The sequence below is a fragment of the Pangasianodon hypophthalmus genome, chromosome 10 (genome assembly GCF_027358585.1).
Source record: "Pangasianodon hypophthalmus isolate fPanHyp1 chromosome 10, fPanHyp1.pri, whole genome shotgun sequence".
Lineage (NCBI taxonomy): Eukaryota > Metazoa > Chordata > Actinopteri > Siluriformes > Pangasiidae > Pangasianodon > Pangasianodon hypophthalmus.
In genome coordinates, this window is record NC_069719.1 from 27,526,285 (window position 1) to 27,546,058 (window position 19,774).

The following is a 19,774-nucleotide window of genomic DNA, read 5'->3' on the forward strand; positions in this document are numbered from 1 at the left end:
ATAGATGCATTTATAATGTGTTATGAATACAAGCTTAATAGGAGATGTTACTCTTAAGTGTTGTGAGATATTTTGAGGGTTTTTTTGTCAAGGCCGCCAGGTCAGACAGCTGAAACATAATGTCACCCGGCGTAAAAGCCATTTCCAAATGAGACTTCTGTAATTACACAATGTTCGAAATAATTCAGATAATCTTTTCAAACTGTGATTGCTGCGTCGCTCACGCTCGCTTCTTTCTTTTCTCGAATCCTGCAAGCGCATGAAATAACATTCACAAAGGTGACTTCGCCGCCTAATTGAACCCCTTCGACTGCGTTGTCTCCTCGCAGGACACAAATGACGGTCATTTCCATTCGCTGTTATGACATAACTATATTTTGACATGTTCACTGATGGGGAAATTGGTTTTGACAAAGAAATTGGAAACGTAAAATGGGGTTGCGGTGGCTTGTCAGATGCAGGTTTAATACGAAATGACCTTTCCATCTAACTGCTAATTGTTCAGCACTTCCGCTCACACTCGTCCGTTCGTATTGACTTTAAGAGCGACACCCCGACGCTGATATCCGTAATTCATTACAAACAACGAAAATCCTTCGCTAAATTAGTTTAACATTTTGATTAATCTTAACATGTGTTATCTCTCAGGTCAAAATGCAATTAGTTCATTTCTCCGGAGAGTCACTGGACACACATTATGAGATATCACGGCAATAACTGTCAGGGTGAGGATAAACCGCTGTCTTTCACAGAGGCAAATTACACACACACACACACACACACACTGGAATTGTCACCAGGGTGACTGATTTGGTGCTAAATTCACATTTTTCCATTTAAAACACATTGAGACTGTCACTATTTCTCTATAAATCTGATTTGAAGAACATCTCGTAAGAGCTCAGTTTGTGATGTCACAACTTTGAACCAATCACATCCAGTATGCAAATTATTACAGGATGATGACATGACATCTTGAAATTTTTCCATAGCTAGCTATCTAACTTAGCAAATGTTAGTAAAATTGTTGCTGCAATTGTTTGGTGATGTTATATTTTGACAAGTTGGGCTTGTTAAATGAAAAAATGACGATGCAAAACAAGACTCGGGTAGTTTACTAGCAGGTAAATAGCCAGACAGCTGTTAGTTGGCAGGGAGTTTAAATTCAGAGACATTTAAAAATTGCATAAACATACATACATTTAATGAGAGTAAATATATAGAGAAATTTGTTTGCCATTTTTGGTGTTTTTTGGACATTGTTCAATTAAATAAAATCAATGAATTTTTTTGTTCATCCACTGGGACTATTTTGAGCACTCAGTGTAATTTGGTTAAAGGGTGTAGAGGAACCAGAAACTCCCACAGACAGAAACCGGAGCGCAGGATCGATCCCTGGACTCTGAAACACTTCCTTTATATGAAAATGCCCAATACAAGAGTAAGTTGTGGGTGCTGCTGTGAAAACGAGGCCTATTTTATAGACTGACAGCCAATTCAATTTCCAGATTGAGATAATTTTGCTGAAATAGCAAATTAAAGATGATTATCGTGACTGAAAATATTTGCAAATTAGGCCACTATTAGATGCCTGTTTGGTTCGTTCATACAGTATTATGCAAAACTCTTAGACGTGATACAATTTTTAAAATATTGTGCAAAGGATAGACCAAATATTTGTTTTACATGTTAAATGTTTAATGTTTTATGTATAAATAATGTATTTTATTTCATTACTTTTAAAAAAAAAATCTTTATACATGCCTAAAGATTGTTCACTGTACTGTACTCTCAACCCCCCTAAAAAAAAAAACTTAATGGTACTTTGACTTGGTCATATGTGGGAATCCTTTAAGGTTCTGTGTAGTATAGCTGTAAGAGGAGGTAGAACCCAGGTAGAACCCTACCCTACGTAAAAAAATGTAATATTGTAATATTTAAAATGAAAAAGTTTTTTTTTTTTTTTTTTTAAATATAATAAAATATTGTTACATTCATGTAGATGTAATTTTTTATTGTTTTCACATTGATGCTACTTCAAACAAAACTTAACACCTTACTTAAGCATAGCATTTTTTCCTGAATGGAGCACCCTGAACGCGGAGAGCTTTCTGACGTATCTATTGATTCATCCCTGAACATCTCGAGAGACTGAATTAACTCTGAATACTCTGAATAAGCATAGTGATATATCAAATAATTCCTTTTTCAAAGATGTTTAAGTGGTCACCCGTAGGACACGAATCCTGGCTTCACTGGTTGTGTTTCGCTTTGAACCTTAACCCCTAGACAACGGACAGCCATGGGCTTTTAATTCTTAATGCTGTCCTTCTCATTGGTGGACAGAAGGATGCATGGATGGATGGTTTGCATGCTTGAGTGGATGGACGGATAGTTGGATTTCCAGACGACAGATGGGTCTCACCAGTAATCGATCTCCCCCTCGGCGTGATCCGGGTTAGTTAGACATGCTGCTTTCGTGAGCGGGACTTGCTTTGGCTGTGTGTATAATGAGTTTCGCTGTGCAGTAGAAGTCTATTGATGGTGAGCTGTAACGTATACGTCCCTGAGGAAGACGCCGATCTCCGTGTCATCCATTGCCCTGAATGAGTCCTGCTGATTCATCTTGTACTGGATGTGTGACGTATACTGAAAGTATGAGGGCAGGTTTATCTCTAAATTAAAAGTTTGTTGATTTACAACATTTTGTAAATCAGACACTTACTGCATTGTACACATTGTACGTACAGACCATTAGCTAGCTAATCAAGGCAGATGCTATTTTCACAAAGTATAACACATTATTAATGTTAGCTAGCTTTTAGCAAATGTGGCTACGAGTTTTGGTTACACAGTAAAGCAGTTTTCCTAATCTTGCTAACTAACTAGGTCACTTGTTTGCCTAATGTTAACTAGCTCACTAACAAGCCAATAGTTTTCATTGCACATTACTGTATACAGTAACAGCCTAAGACATCAAAATTGCCTAGAAATATCTGTAACAGTCAGAAATAAAGCTGTAACATTAAGTTTTTTGACACGAGAAAGTTTTTTTTTTTCTTATTAACTTCGAGAGAGGAACTAACTTGTTTTCATTGGAATTTGACATGATTATAAACTATAAACAGATAACAAGCATGATATTCTTTAATAAATAAAAAATGAGAGTCATTGGGAAATTGCTGTAGTATAAGAGGAATAAAACACTTTGGAATGTGCTATTATAGGAAAATAATCCCTATGCCACAATGCTAGCTTGCTAGTTAACTGCTTGATATGCTAATGTATCAACCTAGCATGGTTTCCGCAGTTCTATGCCGTTACCATCTAATAAATAATATCGGATGAGATTGGTTCAAGGCCATGAAGCTTATTTTGTGAAATCATAAACCTTTTCTGTGATTTTGTTTTTTTCCGCTGAAGTTTTTGAGAACGGTGGTTTAAAATAGAAAAATGTGAATTTAGCATTAACAAATTTGACACAAACTCAAATCAGACATCTAAGAACAGTTAACTGTTGAAAATAAAATTTGGGAGTTTATTTTAGTAAATATATCAGATATTTTATGTATATGATAATATACGGTGACTGTTTTCATGCACGCAGAGTGTAGGTATATATTTATATATTGTGTGTGTGTTTGTGTGTGTGTTCTTTGGCCAGAGGGCTGTGCTGCTTCCTGAAGCATGTCTCTGAATCCCTGGAGACTTTCATTTACTCCCAACATAAGACCGTGTTATTGGCCATTATCTCTGCTGTCAGCCGCTGCGTTGATATCTAATGAAGGGGCATCTATGTCTGGATGCCATTTTTCAGCGGTGCGGCGTTGCCGTGGAGACATGCCAGGCGAGGGCAGTGGGGCCCGGCACATCATTTTCTACTTGAACCAGATAAGACAGGCGTTTAGTGCCAGAGCCCAGGTTCAATATTTATTTTGCGAGCTTCATTCATTTGCATTGTGCATATTTCAAATGTTACATCCTGCGAGAGGGAAGAGAAAAAATGTGACTGATCTCATCAGCTGTCTCTGATTCATGATTTTAACAAGTATGGAGTGTTTAATTTGGATTTTAGTACTTCGGTAAAAGATGTGATTGTTTAGGGATGCGCTCAGAGCAGAAAATCATGTCAGAATCAGTTATAAAAAGCAAACGATCAGGAATTTTTCTTGTGAAAAGTCTGTTGTTTCACTGGTGTCACAAAACACATCATATATTTTTTTTCATCCGTTTATAGTTACAATCAGAATCCAGAACCCCTGGTGTAAGAGAAATTATGCGTTGAGGATGTCCAAGCATGCTTTTTTACAGAAAACAAAATGGCTGTCGCTGCAGCATTTCTACTTCCTGTTCCAGTGAGCCGAGATTATTTTCCTATAACAGCACGTTTTATTCCTCCTTTACTGCAGGTATATGACAACTATTATATCCGCTTTATTTAATAAGGAATTACATCATTCTTTTTTCTCTGTTTATAGTTACATTGCTGTTATAATGTAGTGGGACGTCTGCAAAACAAGTTCATTCCTTTTCTCACTTACGTTACAGCAGCTATAAACATTCGTTCCGTCACCAGCCTCTCTTTTCCCTCTCGTGAAGACAAAACAAGTAGCTTGAAATGAAAATGTCAGAAAACTTAAAGTTACAGATGGAAAGAGACGCTGGAGACTTCCATAAATGTTAAACGAACGTCTCCTTATGCGAAACTTCACCAACAATCCACTGTTAAAGTGGAGCGTCTGCCGTACAAGTCGCAGTCAGTGAGTTGTTACTATACGTTACTATAACGTTAATTCAGGCACTACTCTCAGATCAACATCTTCTGACCAATCAGAATCCAGAATTAAACGGCACTCTGGTATACATTTTAATAAACCGTATAATAAACTCCAGATGCAGCACTGTTCTTGCAGAAATCAAAATGGCCGCCGCCGCTGTGTTTCCACGCCCTGTTCCAGCGAGCCGAGCTCTTTCTGTGTACCGATGTTAAATTCCTCGACATGCGGCTGCTGCGGCGGTCACGGCTGCTAACAAATGAGGAGTGGAGTGTGTGCAGAAATTGCTGATGGCTATCAGGGCTGTGCTGCATGGAGGAACGTTCCTATCCCCCTCTCATCCTTCCTCACACTCTCCATTTTCTTTGGCTCATCCACCCTGATTGTGAAACGCATTCTAATTTCTCTCACCTTATTTTATCTGTGCGCATGATCATCTGAACCATTTTTTTTTTGGGCCTCAGATGATTGCATTGTTTGTTTGTTTTTAGTTCTAGCATGAAGGTGCTTATCTTTTCTATGAGAATTGCAGGACAGAGAATTAAATTGTGTAGTCAGCTTTGAGGAAAATAACACAGTGAATGTATTACTGGATGAAGTGAGAAATGTGACGTTTGCAATAAAAAAAATCATTTGACTGATTTAAATGATCTAATGAGCAACTCACCCCATTTTTTAAATACAAATGTGCCTTTTTAAATGTGCGAATATGATTAGCCTCATAAGTAAATCCTTAAGTATTTTTTGATAAGTCAATAAATCAGTAAATAGGAATTTCTAGACATAAATGATCAAAAGGTTATTGTTGGTATCATGATCCACCTCCTGCCCCTTATTGCTTTTAAAACGATTTTTTTTTTTTTTCTTGATTATGATTAGCCTTACAATTAAAGGCATTATGTACTGACCGTAGTCAACCGTATATATATATATATATATATATAGGTCCTATTAAATTCAGAGTTTTACAATTTGTAAAAAAAATTAGAATGCAATGGTGTTTTTTATTTTTTTGGCTGGAGTTTTTGCTTATTTAGCTTTATAACTAACCATATATAACGTCTTTTTTGTGCTCTATATATATATCGTCGTATATATATATATGTAGATAGATATACATATATATATATATATATATATATATATATATATATATATATATATATATATATATAGATATAGATATACATATATATATGTTATTTTGTTAAATATTTGAAGCTAATTGATACATATTTTAATATTGTCACTTTGCTCTCTGATGATTGCCTTGGGTTTTTTTTTTTTAGAATTATAGTACATCAAATCAATTTACACAGTCGGCTTCGACACTGAAAATGTCTGAGTAACACTAGATGAGGTGCGAAAAGCAGAACATATAGGAATTTGTATATGTACATGATTTCCCGTTAGCCAAATTATTTGCTTTGCTGATTAACCTCATACACGAAGCAATTCCACGTCTCAAATGGATTTACAGCATCTGCGCTTCATGCATTTTTTTAAGGTTCTTTCTCGGAAATGTTAGACGGCTAAGAACACAAACCTCCTGTAGGATTTCAGATAAATTACATTTTGAAACGTGTGTGTGTATGTGTGTGTGTTAAAGGTTTTATTTTCTCCCTGTCACATGGCCCTCATGTCCCAGAGCTCCTCACTGCAGTCGTACCTGTAATTGAAAACAGAAAATAATTAATGAAATCCAGCTAATGGCACAGATCAAAAAAGCCAGCTGGAGAGTTGAACAGAGTTGTCCAGATTGTGAAAGTGGCGTTTAAAACCTGTTAAATGGAATAATAACAGTTTGTGGAGGAAAGGAGAAACTGTTAATCAGCTCGAGCATTTAAAGGCGATAACATCAATGCAGATTTTTTTTTTTGTTTTAATTCAAAAATCTTTCCCAGTAAAACTGTCATCATTCCTCATTTTTATCCACTTTATATCAACTGTAGATGTCCATAGTTTCACTCAATCTGTTATGTATGCATTTTAACTTTTAACAAAGACAAATCATCTATGTAGCCTAAGTTTGTTTATTTTGTTTCTTTCTGCATAGATACATTTTCGGCATCTGCCTTTGCTTCCTTTTTTGCCCCTTCTTCTTGTTCTTTGCTTTGGCTTTCTCTTATTTATGTATTTTTGTAATGATATTATATTTATTATATTTCATTTATCAGTCATGTGCACTGTAGTTAATTTATCTTATTTTATTCTCATTAATTACTATTAATTATTAACTATTAAACAGTGGTGTGCAGAAACATTTCAAAACTTTAGTACCTATGACTGGCTATTTAATGTGAGGTCTTTCTTTCTTTCTTTCTTTCTTTCTTTCTTTGTGCATAGCTAGATTTTTGGCATCTGCCCTTACTCTCACCACTTTTTCTCTTTTTTCCTTATCCTAGTCGTTCTTGGTTTTGACTTTTTCTTATTCGTCACTCGGTTTTATGGGTTTTTTTAATGCGTATTGTTTTATTTTAGTTTTTCAGTGGTGTGCACTGTAGTTTGTACCTTCAGAGAAGCCAGAGAAACACTATGTAGGCTCTGTGAGTACATCTCTGTGTAAGAGATAAGAGGTTGGTCAGATAGATGAGGTTATGTCATTTGTTTTTCTTTCTTTCTTTCTTTCTTTCTTCCTCATGATCCCCATGATGTGTGTGTCCCTCAGAGGAAGGAGTAAAAGAACAGAATTGAGAGCTTTTATTAGCTTTTAAGAGCATGAGCAGAACTGTACATGCTGAAAAGAGGCAAGGGGTCGTCACATCTAAGAAAGGCTAAAAGAGGCAATCTTTCTCTCCGTCCTAATTTGATGTGTCCTTTAAACTATGTTCACGTTTTTATCTCCTGCTTTTAATCTTTCCTCATCTTGAGTTTTATTATTTCTGAGTAAATGCTGCTGCAGTCCGATGAACTTGGAATTATCTAGTGTTTAAATTGGAATAATTATAATTATTGCAAGATATTAACCATGGAAGTTGGTCTTTCTTTCTACCAAACGTAGTTGAGTGCAAAAGTTTGCACACGCTTACGACTAAATGAAATGCACATTTAATTTATAGCAACAATATATTCAGTGTGTTCAGTTTCACAGATGTTCCTTCATTAACGCAAGTAACAAAAATAGGCAAATAATGCATGTTAAAATATTAATAGTCCAAAATGTATCACAGCTACATGTCGTCTGTTGGCAATTCACACACAATATGGTGAAAATGTGGAAGGTAATTATCACCAAGCTTTATAATGTGTGTAAATAAACACTCCGCCGTATGCCAGTCGCCTGCAGCTAGTCTCGGCAACGCTACTAAAGTTACAATGGCATAATGGTGACATTATTTTCATTTCTTTCTTCAGGTTGTAATGCATATAAGAGAAAAGCAAAAATAACAAGGCAACATAATGCAGCTGCCAAATGTTGGTGCTATTCAGTGTTTCAATTGCAAAATGAAAAATAAAATGCAATTAAGTACAATAAAAACATGCAGGTAGGTGAATTGGTAACCGTAGGTGTGAATGTGTGTGTGTGTGTGTGTGTGTGTGTGTTTGTGTGTGTGGGTGGTGCCCTGTGATGGACTGGCATCCCATCCAGGGTGTATTCCTGCTTCACACTCAGTAGGACCTGAGTCACTCTGACCATGATAAAGCAGTTAATAAAAATGAATGGAAAAATATAAATGAATGAATGAATGAATGAATGAGGGAACAATAAATTGATAAAATGTATGACATGCCATGCTTTAATAAATAAAATGGCAGTACTGTACTGTAAGAGGTAAACACTTCAGGATGTGCTGTTACAGGAAAATAATCAAATTCAGGGAGGCGTGTTTTCTGTGTGTCATCTTGGTGGAAATAAAGTAGTAAAGTTAAAAGGCATTTGGGATATTCAGGATAACACTGTGTGTGTGTGTGTGTGTGTGTGTGTGTGTGTGCTTTAGCATAGGGTGTGTGCATGGTTGCTATGTTTATCAAAGGCGTCCAGCAGATGGTCTGTGTCTTCTCGTACCTGGTCCAAGTCCAAATCTCCCTGCTGCTCTCACACCCACTCTTGTCCAAACTCGATACATCTCTCTGTCACACACAAACACACACACACACACACACACACACACACACACACACATGCTAGCATTCATACATTATATTCCATAAGAATATGGAATAAATCCAACATCCTGGGAATATTAGAGAGTTATTAGAGTATTAGAGAGAGCTCCTCATCTATGCTTTGTACTTCACTGTGTTACTCACTGTGATTTAATAATAATTTTAAAAAAAATTGCTAACACACACGCAGCCAGAAAAGGAAAAAGCTAATAGTAGCAGCTATAAGCACTGCAGAAGGGTGGAGCAAATCAGTGGAGCTGAACGAGGATTGCGGCAGGCAGCGGGCCTCTCCTCCAGAAAATGGTTTCTGAGACACAGTCACACACTGACACTGTCTGGATAGATAACACACACACACATACACATATATCACACATGTGGAGACAAAATCTGCCATGGTTTCAGACAGAAAATGGATTCCCTTCAGTGTGCGGTCAGTGGACCGGCATCCAAATTCAAATCCGTTTTAGGAAATTTGCATGACATAAGAACAGTTCTCTCAACCTTTAAAATAATCCGCGTGGAAACATAAAACATACCTATTTTTTTTAATATGTCAGATGAACATTGCTGCAGCTTTACACTCATTACAATAAATAAGCATATAGTAAACATTAATCTGTATTTGACCTCCAGTGATTTATTAATATGGATGCTCAGTCTAGTAATCAATTTATACCTCTAAAAGTGGACTGTATAGAAATTATGCAATAAATAAATAAATAAATAAATAAATAATAATAATAATAATACCTTTCCAAAAAAGTGTCTAATTTTGTCTGATTATAAATATCATCCCAGAGGCCAGGAAATGACATCACTGTTTTCAGATGTCACATGATCATGGTGGCCTGTGTGTGCCTTGTACATAGATTTAGCAATTTCTCAAGTGAAATGGATTCGAAATTAAATAAAAACTTAAATGTCTTTATAGAATCGATACACTTTGGTAACACATTCAGAGTTTTTCACAGTTACATATTTAATCATGGAAGACCTACATGGATAGTTAGCGAATTAGCTCAGTAGCTAATGCTGCCAAGGCCTAGGCTACTGACAGCTATGTACAGCTAACCTAGCTACTTGCAAATTCTTCAACAAAGCTTGAACTATATTGAAGTATATTTTATGTTCTAATATAAACACTCCAGTGATTATAGATTGAATTGTTAAAAAAAATTACTAGGCTATTTTAGAAAAGGCTATGCTAGAAATATCTGATGCTATCTAATGCTTATTTTCTCTATACTCATGTCTGTTGATAAATGCCACTTAGCCGTAAATTACCAAGCGTGCTCACTGCACATTTACATTTGGTGATGCTTACAAAACTTCAAAAGCCCCATAGCTCATAGAAAGCTAAAAACAACATTTAAGCTTGGTGTGTGCTGAATCTTCCAGTAATGCAGCTCAGCCATTGCAACACGGCAGCTTCCACAGGCACACATTAACTCTTCCTCCTTGTTTTTTAGGGTGCCATTAACTAAACTAGTCCTAACTAAATAGGTAGTCTTTTCTTAATTATGGATATATTTTGGATTGCTTTTTTCAAGTAATGCGCAGCTAATAAGTTTGACAAAAGATTTCATTAAATACATGTGTGTGATTGTATATAAACATGACGGTAGATTCCGCATTTGCGTTGACTATGGCAAATTACTTATTTGAGGCCTTTAAATTGAGCTTCATGTTAGTGTGTCTTTTTATGTAAATATACACCAACTCAGAAGCTAGTTAGCCAATACATTTCTATTGCAAATGCTCCTGAATACATTTTACAAATAAATCCATACGTACCCTGCGTGATAAATGAGGCCCGGTGAAGATACCCCGACTGGTGGCACTGAATCTGCACTACAGACTCAGTCAGTCAGTCAGACAGGAAAAAACACGACTTATTCTTAGCCGACCTGCTCAGCATTTCCTTACCTCATCACTTTGATTATTTATGAGCTGATTATTTGTCTCCCATGCCGACTGTATTACCGCTGCTGCTTGCTCCCTGTTTGACATCACGCCTTTGATGATGACAAGCATTTGTAGTGTACCCCCATCAAAGATTCAAGTGGGAGTCATAAATCCGTACAGAGAGCACTTTCTGGCAACTGTCCATTTTGTCCTGCGAGGGCTGAAAGTGCAATTGATCAAAATGTTGCCTTCGCTTCGAGGGCTCTCGTCCTGTAATGGCCTCCCTCCTAAAGCTGCCTGGATTTATGGCAGCCATAACTGCACTACTTCTCCTGTGCTCCAATGCCTCTGGCATCTTCCACATGTTCCTCTGTGTGTGTGTTAGCAAGAAAACCACACTAGAACACCATTATCATTATGCTTTGATAACAATCTTGGTCCCCGGTGTCCATTCAGACGTATAACGATGTTTTCATTAAGATTTCATAATTCAGCATGTCGGCTGTCCGGCACATGGCCCAGCTGCTCATCTCCGTCCATTTTACCATTATGGTGCAGATTAAAAGCCCTTTGTCCCCTCCTAGTAAGGGTTTTCATTAAAACATCTCGAGAGATAGGTTTGTTTTGAGCTGAAAGGGAGCCTCAGGGAAAACTGCTGGTCCATGTTCACTTCTCACACTGCTTTCATTTTGTGCTTTCAGAGAATGTCATTTTACTCATATGGCATGCAGTACTCGTCTCTATTATTATATACAACATTCCATTACTGCTGAATGTCTCTCTCTTTCTCTCTCTCTCTCTCACACACACACACACACACACACACACACACTGGTGTTGACAAGTCTGTGGGTTTGTGCAGATTCTGAGAACTGCTAATATTGGCCTTCTAGAAAATACATAAAATAGTAGAGAGGCCTCGTTTTTATTTAAAGAGCTTTGTGACTCTTTGTTCATATTTTCCATGTCTTTCATAATATTATTATATTATAAAACTATTCTTTAACAGTTTAAATTGATTTATAATTTATAAATTATTTTCTACTTTAGATTAAATTTTCTATTTTCTATTTTATGATTTGTGCTCATATTTTTAGATTTTAATTTTTATATGCTGATTCTTTGTATTTATGTTCACTTCTTGTTTTATTGTACTTTTTATGTATGAATGAATGAATGTATTATTATTATTATTATTATTGCCATATTTTGTTGTTTTTTTGTATGTATGTATTTTATTATTATATTTTTATGATGAATCTTCTTTACACATTTACAGTGACTTGCATAAGTGTTCACCCCCCTTGAACTTTTCCACATTTTATAGCATGACAACCTGGAACAGAAATTGACTTAATTGGGATTTTATGTCATGAATCTACACAAAACATCCCGTAATAGTGAAGTTGGTGAAGGCCATCCACCAAAAGTCAGTGACTGGGAAAAGAGTGGATTAGTCAGAGAAGCAAACCACCAAAAGTATGATGTTGGCAATTGTAGAGGTGTAAGGGGAATAAAACGCTTCAGGATGTGCTGCTATAGGAACATATTCAACTTTAAGTTGGTAACAGTAACTCTGCTTCATCACATCATTACACTGTTGATTATTTTTTAGCAGCAGCATGGCACAGAGCATTTTATTCCTTACTTGTATTAGGTTCCTTTGTAAATATTAGAGTACATGTGGCAATTACAGTTATAATATCTGAGTCTAAAACCATTGTTTGTATTGGACTGGGCAGATTTTGTCACCCTATAACTCTACACACACACACACACACACACACACACACACACACACACACACTGCCATGTTGTTTCTTGTTCTGTGATCTGTATTATCACATTGGACCCTTCAGCATGGGCAGTCACTCATTAAGTATTAAGTGGCACTGGATTAATGGCAGAGGGAAGCAGCTGGTGGTAAAGTGTGCTGGTGTCTTTAGTAAAAACAACACTCGCTTTAATTAATAATTGATCACTGCTCCATCCAGAGAGACTACCAGTGACATTTGATCTGTATTAAGAGGTCAGCGAGTCTCTGTCCACGTCCCGCTTTGCTCAGAACCTCCCTGCTCAAGGCTGAGCTCAGGTTTAGTGGCTGTGCTGTAAGCTTAGTTTTTTCAAATGTTCAGATATGGATTTTGAGATCAATTTCGTTCTTTACTTATTTATGAACAATTACTACTGAACCAAACACATACGTCTTAAACCAGGCCTGATGGGAATCGGTCCTTTCTGTAAATGTAGCTTATACTATATAATAAGAATCATTTCAAACACAGGACACAGCAAAGATCACTTGGTGTGCGGTATTTATGATTTAAATCCTTATCTATGATTAATCCTGGGTCCATTTTGGGAAGAGTGCTGAGCCATGTTCAGCTTTTGACCAAATGTAATCGCACAAAGTTACCTGATAAGTGATGAAGTATAATAGAAACACATCTTGTGCTGTTAATGCTGAAGATTCTGCGGTTTTTTGGGAAGCTGTCTGACTCAGTTTGGCCTAATCCCATAATCTCTACTGGCTCAGTATTGTAGTGTAGGCTAGCCCAAAATTAATGGACTTGGGTAGAGGAGTGGGATTTGCACGTGGATCAGTGGAAGATAGCCCATGTGACACATGAATCACTTCCCTCCCTCAGCCATGAGACTTTCAGTTTCTCTGTCAGAATTTCACCTCGGAATTGTTTTGCAGTGAAAACAAAAAAGTGTAAAAATTTTGCTTCGTTTTTTTCAGTACAGAAAAATGTTGAAATTACTGCCTTTTTTTATTTGCGCATATGCTACAGGAGCTGTATTGAGAGATGCCAACTGTAACATAAGTCCATGAGATAAGTCCAAAAATGATATCACTATTTATGCAAGGAGACTTAGTAGTATTCAGAGATGATTTACTGGACTCCTTACTGAGAGTATGCAAACTACCTCAGTGTAGTTCACACCTCAGATTTTTCTTGACGAGATAGTGTCTAGGCAACTGCGTGTGTTAAAAGGAGGTGGTCTAGATGCTTTTGAGAAACCCTGTCTCAGACGCTTCTACTCAAGAAACATCTGGCAACCTCCAAGACATGAACCACACACAGGTACTGTAATTTACATGGTCTGAATGACACATCCAGATAATCGATTTAAGCAAGTGCTTAAACCGTCTCTGAATACGTGTAACTTTCCTCGCAAAAAACACTGATGTAAATTTTTGACTTAAGTCACTCTGATTACTGTCTCAGATCAGGTAGACAGAGATCAAATCGAAAAATGCTGGAGTATTCCTTTAAATAAAGAATCAATTTCTAGTAAGTAGTAGCTTATTTTGCTTGGCATTGAGGATCTGTAGTCCCTATTTGCAGAGAGGAAGTATGAGGGATAGCCAAGTATTGGAAGCTTATATTATGCTGAGCTGCTATATGGCTAGTGGTATCATTCACCATTTACATTTCCATGCAAAGTGCATCACAGTTGGATGCCAGCACTGGCCATGATGAGCAAATCAGCCCCAGTGCTCAAGAGCCACCAATCAGGTTCCATGCCAGACGACCAGGCGAAATATACATGTATTCTCAGAAAAGGCCATTGAACCAGTATAGATGTTGATTAGTTAGGACAAATGTGTTGTTGGACATATTTTATGTGTTTAAGTGGCAAATATGTAAACATATCCATCACTATGGATCAGGTGATGTGTGCGTAAATCAATTTGCTCATTTATACTGATGCCTGATGCCTGAAAAATGGGCTCTGGGGCCAGGTGACCAAAGAGGCCGCACATGGACTTGATGCAATGGCTTTTCCTAGCATGAATGAAATGCTAGGAAAGACTTTTTTCCAGAGGATGCAGCTGCAGACAAATTAGGTCGCTATGAACATGTTTATTCATGCACTTTCCTTTTACAAGTGCACTCATAAATTCTGCAGGTGGTGGATTTTTTCCCATTTCCCTTGCACTTTGTAACAACGTTAGTGGAAGAAGTGATTTGTAGTGTTACAGAGACAAATTACCAAACTTTCTTGGTTAATAAATATCCCTTCGATTTTTCAGCTGTAAACCGATCCAGATTTCAGTGCTAGATTTCATAATTATTTTTGTTGCCTTTCTAAACCTGGTTTTACACTACGCAGTTTTAGTGGTCTTTTAAGATTATTACTTGTCCCAATGTTTGAGATGATCCCAATAAAATCTTGGCTGAATTCTATAAAAGGCTGTGTGATAACATATCGTATTACACAATGAGAATCCTCTAAAGATAGATCTGCAATTCAATAAAATTGTTATCAGTCAGTGTGATCCGTGGTCATACAGAAGATAGGCTCGCATAGGGCAGAATTCTTGATAGGGCAGAATTCTTGAGGTAATAAGGTTATTTTTTCTGTCCATTAGCAGGTTTAAGTTAAGGTTTATGTTTTGCCATCACCACTCCCATATTTGTATCTGTCCCATCAGTTTTGCATCATCCTATGCCATCCTCCTATTGGTGGGTTTTTGATAATCACTGTAGCAGCAGTCTGACTCTGACACTGCCAGGACTTTGTTGTCAGCCATCTTTGATTGCATTGGTGCTAAATCAGCCATTCCAATGGCATTCCAATGATCTCAACTCAAAACCAAAGAATTCTTTTAAGATGTGTATTTTTTTGTTGTTTGTGACAGCAGAATCATGCCAAATATTGTACTGTGTAAACCTGGCATTAATTACAGAAAATAAAGAGTACTGGTGTTCCTTAGTGATGTTTAATGTTTAATGTTTAATGAGATGTTGGTACTAATCTGTTTCCATTCTCTTCCAGCCCGTGAGGAGAATGTGGCCACCTTCCGAGGCTCTGAATACTTCTGCTACGACCTCTCCCAGAACCCCATCCAGAGCAGCAGTGACGAGATCACTCTTTCCTTCAAGACCTGGCAGCGCAACGGGCTTATTCTGCACACGGGCAAGTCGGCTGACTACGTCAACCTGGCGCTGAAAGACGGTGCGGTGTCCCTGGTCATCAATCTAGGTTCTGGAGCCTTTGAGGCCATTGTGGAGCCGGTCAATGGCAAATTCAACGATAATGCCTGGCATGATGTCAAAGTTACGCGCAATCTCAGACAGGTAATGTTAAATAGACAAAGCTTTGAGGGTTCACCATTCTAATGCTAGTCTTTAGCTACTGTCTTTATTTAAGATATAATGTTTCTCCTGTTTATTTGCCTCCACTTTTATGACTTTCTAGACCAGCGCTCTTTTCCCAAGGTCTTTACTTTCCACCTCATGCTAAGCCTCTTTAAGCATTAACCTCCGTCATAGGCCATCAGTGGTGTGATGGCTTCAAGAGGCTGCCTTGCTCTTTTTCTACCTCTCCCTCTCTCATTCTGTAGATATTCTCTTCACTCGGGTGAATAGTGCTTCTTATCAGGGTGGCAGGGAGACGCTTCAGCCAAGCTCAACCGTGCCATTTACCCACAGCCAATTTTTGTCGGTTAAATCGCTCAGTGCACCGACTGCATTTTAAAATATGTAAATGTTTAGGGGTGGTTTTGCTCCTCAGCAGTGGATATTTTTGGCATGGGCAGATATGGAGGTGATGGTGCCCCCTGAGCTCCATCCATCAAGCTCAAAACACATCTCTCTATTTTGTTTTATTCACACTTTATGTAATATTTTTTCACATCTTAGCTGGAAGTAAAAGGCTGTGCATCTTGAGAATGCATCTGCTAAATTGAGGAAAGCTGGTTATCACATTTCCAGTGTGATATTTGCAAAAATGTTCAGTACAAGGATTGAAATCCTTGACATAAGATTACATTACAATTAAGATGTTGTTACTGAATACATTTCATATTTATGAGCCCTTTTAAAGTAAGTATGATCTGTTTTATACATTCAACACACACACTGTGCTATTTTAGGAGTAGGAGATAAATGACAGTGATAGCCCTGAATCTTGGTCTTTTTTCTTTCTCTCTTTCTCCCAATCTCACTCTTTCATACTTTGCTTCTCAATGGAAACTAACCACTCATGGAATGAGTCTGTTTTACTAACCGTTACCTGAACGACTAATGAAGCTCCCTAATTATTCATCATTGGTTTTGTTTTGATTTTTACATCATTTTCTTGACAGCTCTTTTTGTTCACTGTTTAATTTCCTTTCTTCCCCCCTTTTCACAAAGCATTCAGGCATTGGACACGCTATGGTAAACAAACTACATTGTCTGGTAGATATCATTCCTATTGTCCTTTTCTTTTGGTTTGCCGTGTGCTCTCCTGGCCCTCTTCCTTTTTCTTTGAGTTTCTTTCTAAACGTCATAATCGACTATCGACCAAAAAAAGGAAATGGGGTTGGCATTCTAGGTGTTCTTCACTTTCTCCTTGTCCTGTTTTCTTCTTCATCATGGCTTTTACTTCTTTTTTCTGGCTTACTCTCTCTGAACTTCCTCCTCCTCTCTTTAAAAGACCTTGATATGTGATTTTGTAGGCTGTAGTGGTATAATAAAAGCCTTTCTGTTTGCCGGATACTGTTGACGAAACTGGCAGAAGCTTTCCACCAAGAAACAGAGTGAATAAATACAAAATAAGAACAGCCAGTGGGCAGGGGAGCTCTGACAGTTGTTTCCAGTACAGACTCGCATGGCGTGCCAGCTCATCTCCATTTTCACTGCAGCTTTTTTGTGATCTTCACCACTAACAACTTCATCACCCATTACCCATCATCCATTGTGTACCGTGTATGCTGTTATCTTCTCATCTTCCTCATTGCTTTCACATCTATGGCTTTCCTGTTCACTTGCATGTGTGTTTACAGCTTGGCCTTGCATGCTGCCTTAGGCTGAAGTAACACATTAGCATCCGTATCCCTCATACATGAATTAAATGTCATTAAAACCCACAGACAGCTTAACTCTGGCTTGCTCATTAGTAGTAGTAAACCATGCAGCACATTATGGAAGCATGCTTATCAATGTCTGAACTAACCAGTCAAATACAAGTAAAAAATACAACACAAAACTCCATGGTTTGTGACATTGTACTAACCTCCCAGACCTAACAAAGATCCCAGAGTAGGGAACCCATTTCTTACATCATCAAAGATAAAGAAAATATGCCGCAGAAATATTTTCTTTACCTGCAAGAATAGAACTGACTGATAAGAGCCCAGTGCTGCTAATCCCCAGTGTTACACCAGAAAACTGCTCCTACTCCTACCAATGGCGTTCAGAAAGTCACAGGTTCAGAGGGTCATCAGTGGATCTCTCCCCTTCCTTTCTGTCGTGTCCACCCTGACAGGTCACCATCTCTGTGGATGGCATCCTCACCACCACGGGCTACACGCAGGAGGACTACACTATGCTGGGCTCTGATGATTTCTTCTACGTCGGAGGAAGCCCGAGCACCGCTGACTTACCTGGTTCACCCGTCAGCAACAACTTTATGGGCTGCCTCAAAGAGGTAGGTGGAGTCAAAGTGGTTAGATGAGTTTCTTAAGGGTTGAAAAAAAAAAATCACAGTCCAAATCCACAGCAGGGATGAGATCCAAAATCATACACTACTTGCAGTTTGTTTTCCACAGAACAGGTGATATTATGTCAAAGCCAGAAGCTGTCAAAAATTAAGAATTTGAAGGGAATATGAATAGGAAACATGACTTGCGAAACTACGTAAGATGGTATAACCATAGTAGGGAAAAATTAAACCATTCGAAACCACGCATTCTTAGAAAAAAGGGTATCTGGCACACTAAAGGGATCTTCAGATTGTTTCTGTAACCCTTAGGACCCTAAAACGGTGCACTTCAAACAAGGCTTCATCAAGGGTTCCTCAGGTGCATATGCTTCCTTTCTAAAAGGATTCTATGTAGAATCTTTTCTAAATGGGTTTCTAATGGTTACCATCTGACCAACGAAACCATCAGAAGAACCCTTTAGGGTGCCAGATGGAGCCCTTAGCACCCCATTCAGAAAAGGTTAGAATCACAGATTTTCCAAAAAAAAAAAAAAAACCTTTGGGGAACATTTTCTTTTCTAAGAGTGCATAAATCTATCACAGACTAATGAGACATAATGATACCATTAACTACAAAACAGGTTCAGGTGATCACAAGTAGTGGTGCCAGGATAGGGCAGAATGTGCCAAAACTGGTGCCAAACAGAAAGCTTTTTGAAAGGTTGGTCAGTGCATTAGCCACAGCTAGGTTCTCCTCTCTCACTCTACAGATCTCTTTTGCAGCACATCTTGAATCCTTGTCAGAGCAACAAAAATGGAACAAGTTGGAATGGAAAGTTGGAGCAGTGTAATATATTTAATAAAGCTTATCTTCTGAGAAGGACAGAGTGGACATCCGTTTCCTTGGAGCACCCCTATAATGAAATTCACTGGACTTCTCCGTTTTCTCACGACATGAAATTGTTTCAGCTGTATTTAATTTGGCTTTTCAATTGCTGAAAAATCATTTGATTAAGGTTGCGCTAGCCCAGAGAAGAAGCTTGGATGATTGGGTGAGATGAGATTCTGCATTCTGGTACTCGTCGAGATTGCAATGTAACATGAGTGGGTTGGTGTGAGGGGTTTTAATCTGGAGGGAAGAAATCTCCAAGTAGAAAAACTGCACTAATCTCATGAGATGAGCTTTATGTAACAGTTTTTTAAAGTATTGACGTAATGCTGATGTCCCCCCCGCTTTGGACAGCTATTCTTTATTGTGAACTTTATCTCCTTCATGCCTGGAGGCCGTAATCACTAAATGGATCATTTCTTAATTTAGCTGAGTGTAGGTAGTTAATCTATAGAGAAATTAATTTGGGTATTTTCAGTAAACCTTGGCCGGATATCATATTACACTGTCTGTTGCCTTTACAATGTCTGTAAAAAAATGTCTGAAGAAGTCCATCTATCATCGTGTTCAATTTGGATGCTACTGTTCCCGGCATGCTGCCCAATCCTTGCACATTAGCGTTTCAATAAAGGCTCATTACCAGGACCTTTTCTCACCCAGATTCTGGCAAAAGTGG

At 37.8% G+C, this 19,774-nt stretch overlaps 1 protein-coding gene across 30 annotated transcripts in view; it reads left to right on the plus strand.

Moving 5' to 3' along the window:
- The window catches only part of nrxn3a (neurexin 3a), a 332,397-nt gene that overhangs the window by 75,082 nt on the left and 237,541 nt on the right, over positions 1-19,774 (plus strand). For all 30 annotated transcript variants that reach the window (XR_003403449.3, XR_003403450.3, XR_003403451.3 and 27 more), the window contains 2 exons: positions 15,579-15,880; positions 18,054-18,215. Coding sequence is in view for 27 of the 30 variants with exons in the window: in XM_053237577.1 (XP_053093552.1) it covers positions 15,579-15,880; positions 18,054-18,215 (464 nt within the window). In the remaining 3 variants the exon portion in view is untranslated. The remainder of the gene's footprint in view (positions 1-15,578; positions 15,881-18,053; positions 18,216-19,774) is intronic.